The sequence below is a fragment of the Mobula birostris genome, chromosome 3, assembly GCF_030028105.1.
Source record: "Mobula birostris isolate sMobBir1 chromosome 3, sMobBir1.hap1, whole genome shotgun sequence".
Taxonomy (NCBI): Eukaryota; Metazoa; Chordata; class Chondrichthyes; order Myliobatiformes; family Myliobatidae; genus Mobula; species Mobula birostris.
Window position 1 is genome coordinate 183098679 of NC_092372.1, and position 13408 is coordinate 183112086.

The following is a 13408-nucleotide window of genomic DNA, read 5'->3' on the forward strand; positions in this document are numbered from 1 at the left end:
GAAGGCTGGGGGCAATCATTCGTTGGGAGAAAACAAACATAGAGGCACTGTAGTAGCACATGGAAACAGATTCTTTGGCCCAGTATATTCATGCTGGTGTTGGAATGGACTGTATAATTGTTATTTTCCTTGTAATGTAACTTTCATAATTTTGTTTGTATTTTTATATAACTGCTTACATACATGCAATTGTTCAGCGCACTTTATAGTGGTTGCAGTTGACTTTATGACTTTCTGGAAGCTCATTATTTTCATCGGTGGATATATTACAGTACTTGAATAAGGGCTCTCTTATTGGTTAGCTTAAGTAATGGAACTTGAATGGAATACGTGCCGCCAGTAGTCTGGTATAAGATCACATTGGTTAATGCTTTTTTTTGCTCTTTTGCTCTTACGTCTTCATTCTTCCCTCATCACTAGGCCTTGCTTTTGCTTTCTGCTCTATTCCTTTTGTGTGACATGTAGCTAAGCGGTTAGGGCGTTGGGCTCATGATCTGAAGGTTGTGGGTTCAAGTCTCGGCCAAGGCAGCGTGTTGTGTCTTTGGCACTTAATCACACACTGCTCCAGTCCACCCAGCAAAATACTGTGGGTTAACCTCGCGATAGACTGGCATCCTCTCTGGGGGAGTCTTGCACTCTCAGTCGCTTCATGCCACAGAAACTGGCATAAGCACCGGCCTGATGGGCCACAAAGGCTCGGAACAGACTCCTCTTCCTTTCTCCTTGTTCTTTTAGCATTTAATAAAAACAATCATATGCAACAAGCTTTATGCTTCATTCTTGACTTCAAAAGAACCTCAGATCTCAAAAACATTAAGATCCAACACTGGTTAGCTCGTGCATAACCCTGGCAGGTGAAATTTGGATTCAGTTTACTGATCTGTTCTGATCCCCCCTTTAACCTTTTGAACCAGTTTCCCATTGTTAAAGATTTTGTAGAAGTTCATGTAGACTACATTAACCCTCACTACCCTCACTAACACACCTAGTTACCTCTTCATCCTTCCTACCAAACAGACACCCAAACAGAACTTCTAGGAGAAGCAGTAATTCATTTACACTTCTTTCATGGTAGAGTAGTTTGCATTCAGTGTTTACAATATGGTCTCTTCCACACTGGGAAAGTTGAAACACAGACTGAGTGACCAGTTTATGGAGCATCATTTGTGGAGTATGGGTAACCCAGAGCTGCTTGTTTCCTGTCACATTCCCTTTATTCCACCCACCCAACATCTCCTACTTTCCCCACCTTCTCTGTCACCCAGACTGACCTATTTCTCAGATTCTCTTCCACTGAAGTGTGGGAGACCTGAAACATTAATTAGGCTAGGCATAGAATATTCCAGACTGAACGTAGGCATATAGGATTATTGTGGACGGGCAAAAAGTTCAAAATGGATGTGGAGAAATAAAGGGCCTAGTTCTGTGCTGTATGACTCTGTGACCTTTACTTAAAATTAACATACGTTTTTCTTTTCCTCAGTTTTGGGAAAGGGTCTTCAATCTGCAACGTTGATTCTGTTTCTCTTTCAGGAGATGCTACCTAACATACTGGGTGTTTCCATCTATAAAGCCTGGTTGAGGAAAACTTTCTTGCAGTTACACTCCAGGCCTCTATTTAAAAACCATAAGCTTCTTCTTTGAAAGCTCGCTAAGTTGGTCATGACTTTTGGTTGCACATTGTTTCTCTGTGCTTATCCAGTCCCTTTCAAAACACTTTCCTGAGATACTCACCTTACAAACAGAGAGCTTTGTCATGGAGTATGTTGTGATGCTTTACTTAGATCAAGCTCTGAACTATTTTAAAATCTGGTCGCTTTATGTAGCTACAGAAATGACATTTTCAAATGACCTTCTGGATTTGTGTGCATTTTTATTTCAGGCCATTTCATGTTTATTTTGACTATGAAAAGCAACATTTTCCAGACTGCAGAACTAACCAGCCCTAAGTTCACTCAATCAGGAACTGGATGCACAATGTCCTTTTGGTAGGCAATAAATTCAGTTTCATGTTGGCTTGATAGACAGGTGAATTGCTTATTTTGTTCTGTGCCACATTTAACCCCATGGTTACTACAACCAAAGCTACTCATTTTGATTTAATTTTATATGCATCATTTTATATGCGTCATTAACAGATCTAACTTAAAGGAGAAGTTATAAGTGCATATTTTCACTGTAATTGACCTAATTACACCTGGAAAACATACCCTTTAATTTATTGGATTGAAATTAGTTAAATGTACATGGCATTTCTACTAATTTTTTAAAAATTAAAGTTAATCCTAATGTTGCAGAATGTTAATTGGTTATACATTTGAACATTCTTGATGTCTGAAGTATTCATTTGCCATTTTGTAACTGTCACAGGTATTACAATTATGGACAGGCAGTGGGAGCAGCAAAAATGTTCCTGGAGGTTGAGGGTGTGAAGAACAACACTGTCGTGTGGTGGACGTACAACACTCAAAGCAATCAATGGCTCCAAGGTTTTGTCCAGCTTGGGCGTCTAACACGGCCATTCCATCTTAAATTGGTGAAAGTGAGCCTGGGCATTTACAATGGTGTGGCTGCAGTGGACGACATTGTGTTTGCCAACTGCTCCCTCCCACCAGCTGTAGAGATTTGTGAGGGCGCAGAGTGGTTTTGGTGTGAACAAACTCGAGCTTGTATTAACCGATTACAAGTATGTGACCTTGTGGATGATTGTGGTGACGGTTCTGATGAAATCAACTGTGGTAAGTGTAACATGAGAGTTACTTGTTGACTTGTGCAATGCTAGTGTCCAAACAGTGTTGATTGCCTATCTTCAATTCCTTTGAAGTGATCGGTTTGTTTGGCTGTTCTAGAGTATTTAGGGTCAACCACATTGCTAAAATGGGAAAGATTGGGTAAGGAGACAAATTTCCTACCCTAAATGATATTAGAATATTGGAAAGTTTTTGCCAAGAACAGGCCATTCAGCCCAACAAAACTTGCCAAACTCCTATTCATATAGTGTGTTGAAATAACTATCAAGTTTAAATTTGTAAGCTTCTAAGGTACTACTCTCAACTACATAACTAGGTAGTTTGTTCCATATGTCCACAACTCACTGAGTAAAGAAATGCTTCCTTATGTTAGTTTGAAATCCTTTTAACCAATCTCCACCTATGGCCCCGTGTCCTTGATGATGGATTAATTTTCAAGTTAGCAGCTGGCATCCACCTTACTTATACCCTGAATAATTTTGAATGCTTCTATCATGCCTCCTCTCTTTCTATGTCTCCTTCGGCTAGAAAAATATAATTCTTTCAATCTTTCTTCACAGCTCATACCCTGGAGACCCGGAATGGGTCTAGTCACATTACTCTGAACTTTCTCCAGTGCCTTCATATCCCCCACACAATATGGAGAGACCAAATATATACACAGTCTTTAAGGTGTGGCCTCACAAGTGCATTATATAACTTCATGAGAAGTGTCTTGAATTGAAGTCCACTGAGCGCATTATATAGCCCAATATTCCATTAGCCTTCCTAATCGCTTCTATGCATTATCTAGATGTTGATAGTGCTGAGTCTGCCAGGACGCCAAATCCTTCTCATACAGTGTACTTTCTAACTCAAGACCCCCCATTGTATATTTATATTTAATATTTCTACTTCTTATATGTAATACTTAACATCCCTACCTGAATACCTACCTCCTGTAATTTGATTATTAACCTCTCATAGGGTACCTTGTCAAAAGGCTTCTGAAAGCTCAAGCAAATGATATCAACCGCACTATCATAAATTTTAGTTGCCTCTTCATAGAACTCCAGCATATTAGTAAAACATGATTTCCCCTTTTTGAACCTATGCTGGCTTTCTGCCAACATGTCAGGTCTTATCAGCTGCTTTTCTGTCTCATTCTTTATTATTGTTTCTATTATGTTGCCTGTGATACACATTAAGTTTACTGGTCTATAGTTACCAGGGTCAGTGCCTATACTGGGACAATATTAGCCTATCTCCAGTCCTTAGGAATTTTACTTGTCTTCAGTGACTTTTGAAAAATACATGGTAGGGGTATGAACATATAATCACATACCTCTTTAAGTACCCTTGCATATATGTGGTCTGGCCCTGGAGATTTATTAACTTTCAGTCTTTTCAGCTGAAGCAGAACCTCACTTGTAAGATCGCTAATTCACTGAAAACAACTTTATTTATCTCTACGTTTACTGGCATATTGCTCACTTCTTTGCAGGTGAATACTTTAACAAAGTATGTCCTTCTCTGCATAATTTAACACCCTACTATTATTCCTAATACACTTAATTTCTTCCTTGACTTTCCTTTCACTACTAAAGTATTGGAAGTACCTCTTAGGTTTAATCTTGGCATTGTTGGCAATGCCCTTCTGAACCTATATTTTGGCATCCATATTGCCCTCTCGACTCTAGCTCTGAAATTTTCACATGCCCTATGGTTAACATCATTACTATTTTTTCTGTATTCCTTAAATAACTGTCTTTTCTTCAATAATATTTTATGTATATCTTTATTCATCCATATAGTTGACCTCTTGTTTTTGTTGCTTCTCCCAACCTTGGGTATGAACATATTCTGCATCGTGTGTATTACTTCTTTAAATTGATCCCATTGTTTCTCAACTGACTCAACGTTAAGCAGTTCCTTCCAATTTACTCTCTGAAGTCTTTGCCGCATCTGCACAAACTTTGCCTTTTAATATTCTAAGTGAGGATGGATTTTTATGATAAATCAGTCGCTCCATGGACACAGCCTCATTAGCTATTTTTGTCTTTTTGAAGACTTATTTAATTACATGAAGAGGCAATGAAGATCATTCAAAATGTATATGATTATCTGGAAAAGATTATTTGTAAAATAATTTTTCACACACTTGTCCAGGTTTATCATTCTTTAGCTTAAGTGATATTTGTTTAGGCAATACTGTCTGAAGTGAAACTTGCCCCAAATCCTACAAGCCAGGCACCTGTGCAGCCAAATACCTAGAAACCAGGCTTGAACCTAAGTATGATATTGGAGCAAAAACCTCAGATGCTGGAAGGCAAAAACAAAAAAAAAACAAAAGATGCTGAAATCCCTTAGCAAGTCAAGTAGCATCAGTGGAGCGAGGTGAGAAACTGCCAAGGACACTTGAACAAAGCTAGAAAATTGAGAAAGCAAGTGAGTTGTAGGGAGATGGATGACTGAAGGGACCAGAGAAAATGGCTGGGAGAGGCAAAGAACAAAATTGTAAAGGAAAAAATTGCTGTAAAAATTGGCAATTGGAGGTGGAAAGGAAGGAAGAAACAGAAAAATGCAACCACATTAATGATGACAGGGTAAAAAAGGAGGAGTTACCTGAAACTATCATTAAGTCTTTAGGATTTAACACTAAGTCCTGAGCATTTTAAATATACCCAGGCAGATGTGCTTGCCTTTAAGCTTACCTTCAGTGATATGGGAGGTAGAAGATGGAAGAAGTTGAAATGAAATAAAGAATAGAAATAATAGGCAACTGGAAGCTCAGGGGTACCTTTATAGAGCCATAGAGTACTACAGAACTGAAGTAGACCCTTTGGCCCATCTAGTTCATGCCAAAACGATCTTCTGCCTACTCCCATCTAACCATACCTGATCTTTGGCCTCCACACCCCTCTGATTTTTGTACCTATCCAAACTTCTCTTAACTGTTACAATTGAACCCATACCCACTGCTGGCAGTTTGTTCCACACTCTCACCACTCTTTGAGTCAAGTTTCCTCTCAGATTCACCTTAAATATTCTTTCTTTCACCCTGAGACTAGCTCTATTCTTACCCAACCTGAGAGGAAAAAGTCTGCTTGCATTAACCCTATCTATACCCCTCATAATTTTGTATACCTCTAAGATTTTCCCTCATTCCTACATGCTAGGCTATAACATCCAAACTTTTTCAACCTTTCTCTATAACTCAGGTCCTCCAAGTCCTGACGATATTCTTGTTAATTTTCCCTGTACTCTTTCAAACTAATTGATATCTTTCCTGTAGGTAGGTGACCAGAACTGCAGACAATAAGCTAAATCTACCCTCACCAACAACTTGTACAACTTTAACATAGCATCATAACTCCTATACTCAGTGGGTTGATTTTACAAAGATCAATATACTAATAGCACCCTTTATGACTCTATCTTCCTGTGATGCCACTTAAGGAATTATGGATCTGCATTCCCAGGTCTCTGTATTCTCAGAGCCCTATCATTCACTGTATAAATCTTACCCCAGTATGTCCACTCAGTTGAGATGTTCTGCAAAGCAGGTACCCGATCTGGATTTGGTTTCACCATTGTGGAGGAGATTACGTTGGGAGCACTGAATGAATATGGTACATTCAAAGAAGTCCAAGTGAATTGTTGTTTCACCTGAAAGGGCTTTTTGATTACCAGGAGTTTGAGAATTTAATGATCATGCCACCAGGTTGGAGGTTGCCCAGGCAGAATAGGAGGAGCTAGTCCTCTAACTTGTATTTAATCTAGACCTGGCGGTGGAGTAGGCCAAGGACAGACATTGTCACGGTGGGAAGGGGAAGTGGAATTGAAATGGCAAGACACCAGGAGATCCCAATCTGCTTCCAGTCTCACTTCCCAACTTCAGTGTTCTTAAACCTCCATTAAATGCTCCTCCATTGGCCATTTTTACCTTTTTTTCATTTTTTCTCTCTTCCTGATCCAACTGATCCCTGTCATCCTATTTCGTCCATTTTCTACCTGCTCCCCCGACCGCCTCTGTCTGCCCATCATGCAAACATTCCTCATACTTGTCCTCCCTCCTACCCACTCCTCTCATTCTAACCTATACTCCACCTTCCTTCCTCTTCTATCAGATTCCATCATCTTCATCTTTTGTCATTTCCGCCTATCATTTCCCAACTTTTGACATCATTCTCACTCGTACCCCCCCCACTCAGATTTATTGTCTGCCTATCAAATCCCTCAATCCTTCACCTGGATCGACTTATCACTTGCCAGCTCTTGCTCCACTTTCCTTCCACTTTTTTTTTAATATTGGCTATATCCTCTCTTTCTTTCAGTCTAGTGAAAGGTCTTGACCCAAATCCTCAACTCTCCACTTCATTCCATAGATGCTGTCTAACACACTGAATTCCATAAGCACATTATGCGCTGCTCCAGATTTCAGCACGATCTGCAGGCTCTTTTGTCTTCATGAGTTTGTGGATATTTCCAAATATATGTCCCCCCCCCCCCCAATCAAACCACTGTTTGTGATTCACTGTTCCTTCATCATCACTGCCACTGGTTCTTAGAACTCCTTAACCAACAGCGCTGCAGGTGCCTTCAGACAGGCTGTATCACTTCAAGATGGGGGATTAGATTCACTTCCTCAAGGCCAATTAGAAAAGAGCAGAAAAATTCAGGAATTGCCAACAAAAACTGCTACTCAGAAATGATTCCATAGAAAATAATGTCTTGATATGGTGCTTAGGTTTATAATGTATTATGTTCAAAGTGAAATGGCAATTTGTTTTCCAGTGGCCTTCAGTTGAAATTGATTCTTATGTTGGCTGACGTAATGAGTAATTTTTATACAATGAGGCATGGATATTTAAACAGAGTCAAGTGTTGTTTCTCCCTTTTGATAGAGCAGGAGCTACTCTGTAATTTTGAAAATGGATTTTGCAACTGGCAGCAAGCCAAAGACGATGATTTTGACTGGACAAGAAACAAGGGTCAAACCTCCACAGCCAACACAGGACCATCAAAAGACCACACATTAGGGACAGCAGAAGGCCACTACCTTTACATTGAAGCATCTGACCAACAGTTTGGAAATACAGCCACACTCCTCAGTCCCATCCTGGATGCTACCAGCAATCATGCTAACAAGACCTGTATCTTCCGTTTCCATTTTCACATGTTTGGAAAACAGATTTTTAAGCTGGCAGTGTATAAAAGAACCCACAGGAATACAAATGGAGACCAGCTTTGGGTAAAATATGGTCAGCATGGTGATAGATGGCTAAAGGAGATTTTATTTATCAATAGTTCTGAACCATTCCAGGTAAGCATTATTCAGTACTGCAAATTCCTTCAAACTCAGCAGGTTTCTTCCACCAGATTGTTTGTCCTCCAAATTGCAGCATCTGTCTGTGTCTCCAAAAGAAAATGATGGATTATAGAGTATAAAACAAACAATCTGATATGCATAATTTTAAGATTTAGAAATGCTTTGTTATATTGTAGATTGCTGTCATTGGTGCATTTACATTTAATCCATATCATTTCTTCAGCATGAATTCATCACCTCAGGGAACACAATAGAACGCTTATTAAATTAGATGAAAAATATTGTATACTGTTTTCTGTGATATCACAACATGTATTTCTCTTTTGAATTTTAATTGAATTGTGTTATATAGCAGCAGAGGCGTTATATTTCAGAAATCTCTCTATTTAGCCCACTGCTATTTATAAGATTTAGAACAGAAGTCTGTCTGGTTTTATACTGCCATTAATGCGTAACACATGCCAGGACATATTGTGGGAGCACAATCAAATCCTGCTGTCAAGTCAAAGAGGAGCTATTTCAACAGGTTTATCAAAGTTGGTTTAGGAATGCTTTAAAAGATGATGGAAGTGCAGAGAGGAATTAGGTTTATCAAAGGCCTCAACTGACTTAATGAACATCCATGAACAGGGTTGGACAAAATCTATGATGGGACAAGCACAATTTTCAGAAGGTTGCTGGGCAGTGATATGGAAGTAGTTTTGATGTAAGTTAGAAGCAAAATTATAAAGGCCACTTATTCAGCACTTACCTTTGAGATAACAGAAACTAAAAGAACAAAAAGATTGTTTAAGTCCCGTATGGGAGGTGATCGAGAAGGTTCAGTCACTCGGCATTCAAGGTGAGGTAGTAAATTGGATTAGACATTGGCTTTGTGGGAGAAAGCAGACAGTGGTAGTCGATGGCTGCCTCTACGATTGGAGGCCTGTGACTAGTGGAGTGCTGCACTAATCAATGCTGTTGTTGTTCGTCATCTATATTAATGATCTGGATGATAACGTGGTTAACTGGATCAGTACATTGAGACTGGAGGTGTAGTGGACAGTGAGGAAGGCTATCATGCCTTGCAGCAGAATCTGGACCAGCTGGAAAAATGGGCTGAAAAATGGCAGATGCGATTTAATGCAGACGAGTGCAAGATGTTGCATTTCAGTAGCAACAACCAGGGTAGGTCTTTCACAGTGAATGTTAGTGCACTGAAAAGTGTGTTAGAACAAAGGGATCTGGGAATACAGGTTCATTATTTATTGAAACTTTTGGCAGATTGGCCTTCATAAATTGAGGTATTGAGTACAGGAGATGGGATGTTATGTTGAAGTTGTATAAGACATTGGTAAGGCCTAAATTGGAGTATTGAGCACTGTTTTGGTCACCTACCTACAGGAAAGATGAAAACAAGGTGGAAAGAGAACAGAGAAAATTGAATAGAATGTTGCTGGGGCTGCAGGACTTGCCTGAGTTATGATAAATAGGTTAGGAACTTATTCCTTGGAATGTAGCAGATTGAGATGAAATTTGATAAAGGTATACAAAATTATGAAGAGTATAGATAGGATAAATGCAAGCAGGTTTTTCCACTGAAGTTGGGTGGGGCTACTTTTAGAGGACATCGGTTAAGGGTGAAAGATGAAAAGTTTAAGGGAAATATGAGGGGAAAGTTCTTCCCTCAGACAGTTGTGAGAGTATGGAACGAACTGTTAGCACAGGTGGTGCATGTGAGCTCGATTTTAACGTTTAAGAGAAGTTTGGATATTTACATGGAAGATAGGGGTATGGAAGGCTATGGCCCGGTGCAGGTCCATGGTTGCAGGTAGCTTAAATAGTTTGGCCTGCTTCTTTGCTGTACTTTTCTATGTCTCTGACTCTAAGAGTAGTTTCAGTTATATTGTATAAAGCTGTTGTGTAGGAGTAAAAATAAATATAACAGAAAATGGCATATTGCAGGTAGAAACAATTGAAAAGAAATTTTGAAATTGCTTTAATCATGTCAATAGTGTTACATAGCATTATGGAGATCTTCATCGGAATGCTGAGATATTCATCAAAACAAAATACAGAAATATGTTCATACTGTTGTTGGATCCCATAATCAGAAGTACACATCATTGGCTAATTCTCTGCATGCTTTAAATTTACTAGACACACAATACGTGCACTGTGACTCAAGTTTACAACAACTCTGTTAATGTTTCCGATCTGAAATGTTAATTTGGATGATTTCATCATAGATGCTGCCTGACCTGTTGAGTCTTCCAGCATTTTGTTTTAGGCTTCTAAAATCTGCAGTATTTTATTTGAGAAATAGGCAATTTTGTAACTTTAAATGGTGCTCACCGTACAATTTTGGAAATGTGTTGCTATGCAAACTTTCCTTTCAGGAATTTTGATCAGACATTTCTTAATGAGATTCAGTCTAATTGCAATGTAATTTTCCAGCTGTGTTTTGAACATGTAATGAAGTCACCAATAGGCACTGCACATATTTATTTAACTGTAGGAAACTGATCAGAATTGTTCATAGGTCAATCAACAAAGAGTTAAGATGCTGGCTGGAGTGGAGAGGGCATGATTTAATAAAATCAGAAAATACCTAGCAGCACTGAGCAGGCAACAACTCTGTAGACTGAAAGAGAGTTAACACTTCTTGTCCAAAATTCCTCATCAGAACACAGGAAGTGGAAAAATAAGATAGTTTAAATTTGCAGACAGGGTAAGCAAAAGAAATATCACTTTGACGAGAAGAGATATTGACTTGTTCAGGCAGATGGCACTAGTTTAGAAGATTCTTAATTAATAGTTAGGCCATAACAGCATAAGATATAGGAGCAGAATTAGGCCATTCAGTCCATTAAGTCCACTCTGCCATTTCATCTTGGCTGATCCCAGATCCCATTCAACCTCATACACCTGCCCTCTCACCATATCCCTTGATACTCCAACCGATCAGGAATTTATCAGCTTCCGTTTTGAATATACCCACGGACATGGCCTCCACCTCTGTTTGTGGCAGAGCATTCCACAGATTCACCACTCTTTAGCTGAAAAAAAAATCCACCCCACTTCTGTTCTTAAAAAGTTGCCCCTCAAATTTGAGGCTGTGCCCTCTAGCTCTGGATACCCCCACCAGAGGAAACATCTACCTTATCTAGTCCTTTCAGCATTTGGTAGGTTTCAATGAGATCTCCACACATTCTTCTAAATTCCAGTGAGTACAGGCCCAAGCTGCCAAATGCTCTTCATATGTTAACCCCTTCATTTTCAGAATCATTCTCATGAAAATTTAGTTATGGGCTGAAGTTTTGGTCCTGTGTCATACACTTCTATGTTCTCTAACCTCTTGGTTAATTCAAATTCATAGTTTTTACACATTCTTTTAGTTGTGGCCTCTCTAAATACTCTTAAGGGTGGTAGGTTATATCATAAGGGTAACCCACCTTGGGGGTGAGTGAAGAGAAAACAGGATAGTTTAAAATTGCAGAAAGGGTGAGCATAGGGAATATCTCTGATTCGGTGTGGTTACGATTTCCATGGTACTCAGCTGTTGGTGATAGGTTAATGAGAGTATTCAATATGTTACTTTTAATCCTAACCGATTTTTATCATGGCTTGGTATGACAAATGTTTGAGACCTCAGGGAACTGCTGAGATCTGTGGACACATCTCAGCTCATGACAGTAACTTACCACTGTGGACTCTGTCCATGCTTCCTACTTCCTTGGTAAAGCAGCTAACATAATCAAAGACCCCACCCACCCTAGATATTCTCTCATCTTTCCCCACTCCCATCAGTCAGAAGATACAAAAACATGACACCAAACTTATGGTTGACTTTAATCCTGCAGTCTTAAGACTATTGAGCAGTCTCATTGTATGATAAAATAGACTCTTGACCTCACAATCTACCTAGTTGTGGCCTTGTACCTTATTGTTTGTCTCCACTGCACTTGAGCATCTTATTCTTTATTCTGTTAGTGGTTTTCCTTTGTACTTCCCCGTTGTACTGGTATGAGAAAATGATGGCATGCAAAACAAAGATTTTCATTGTATATCAATACATACAACAATAATGAGCCGACTTTATCAATTTTGTGGCTGCATGAAAATAGTTGAGACAGAGTAGTTATAGAGCCTGAGGGAAAGGTTCAGCTGGGTCAGGAATTCCCTCTCCACACTATTTTTCATTTGCATCTCCTGCCTGTCAGCACCCCTGCTGGAGCTCATCGCTACCACTGAATAGATTGCACTTAGCACCTCAGCACCAGTATCACAATAATGCCTTCTTAAAAGCGAAGATATCCCAGTTTTTACATTTTTTTTATTGTTTACTACCGAATTAACATTATCGTTAACCTTGGTAAGAGTTCTGCAAAGCAAAAATAGTTGCAATATAATTTCTAGTGCAACCACTTCCAACATCTTGGCTTGATTTTCCAGTTAACACTTTGCACAAACTCCAGGTTAGCAGCAAAAAAAATTGACATGTTAAAACTATTATATGAACTTTCATTTGATCAGCCAAAGAATTAAATGAATACTATCACAAGATATGTACCCACAAAAAGCCAATTACATAAAGAAGGCATTATCTGATAAATTTATATTCTTAATGCAAAATATTAATTAATACATGAGTTTACAGTGCCTAATGCATTTTAGCAGCACATTGATATATATTGTTGCAGTGAGGTTATATGAAGCTTATCATATTTGCCATTAAGAATAGGAATACAATGTTCAGTTAACACCATTTAACTGTATTATAAATTTTGCCTGAAAATTACAGTGTTTGGAATCGCAGTTGTTTCTGAGTAAGCCCAGAGAATGTAGGAGAGCCCATTTCTTGGACTAAGATAATGTGCATAAGATCCTACTTTACAATTATCCCATCAGTAATTTTTATGCTGTTTATACTTGAGAAAAAGTGAATGAATTGGAGTTGCTTTGAGTCTGACTTTCACAGCTGGCTCAAGAATCCGTATAATAGTGCATGAATAAATCTCACATCGCAATAGCAAAAGAAGATTGTTGCTATTGGGATGTGTGTTCCATACACCATTTTAACTGCAGAAGAAAATCAATAGTAGAAGAGTTCTGGTTTCTCAATCAGACAAGTTAGAGTAACAAACCCAGCATTTAAGTTTGATTGAAATGATTTATTCTGCTACCATCTAGATTTATTTGAGATTGCTAAAGTTTCAATAGTAGCAAATTATGGTTTAATATTGTTTTTATTATTATTTGTTTATGGTTAAGTCTGTCCTTTCCCTCAGTTCAAGGAAAAAGAATCTACACTAAGGATAAAGAAGCAATTAAAAGATAAACCTGAGCACACTTTGCTTAATCTATT

The 13408-nt window shown here is 38.7% G+C and overlaps 1 protein-coding gene across 1 annotated transcript in view; it reads left to right on the forward strand.

The window, feature by feature from the left end:
- The window catches only part of malrd1 (MAM and LDL receptor class A domain containing 1), a 351826-nt gene that overhangs the window by 80948 nt on the left and 257470 nt on the right, over positions 1 to 13408 (forward strand). The window contains exons 12-14 of the mRNA XM_072252046.1: positions 1883 to 1988; positions 2371 to 2738; positions 7637 to 8055. Of these exons, the coding sequence (XP_072108147.1) occupies positions 1883 to 1988; positions 2371 to 2738; positions 7637 to 8055 (893 nt within the window). The remainder of the gene's footprint in view (positions 1 to 1882; positions 1989 to 2370; positions 2739 to 7636; positions 8056 to 13408) is intronic.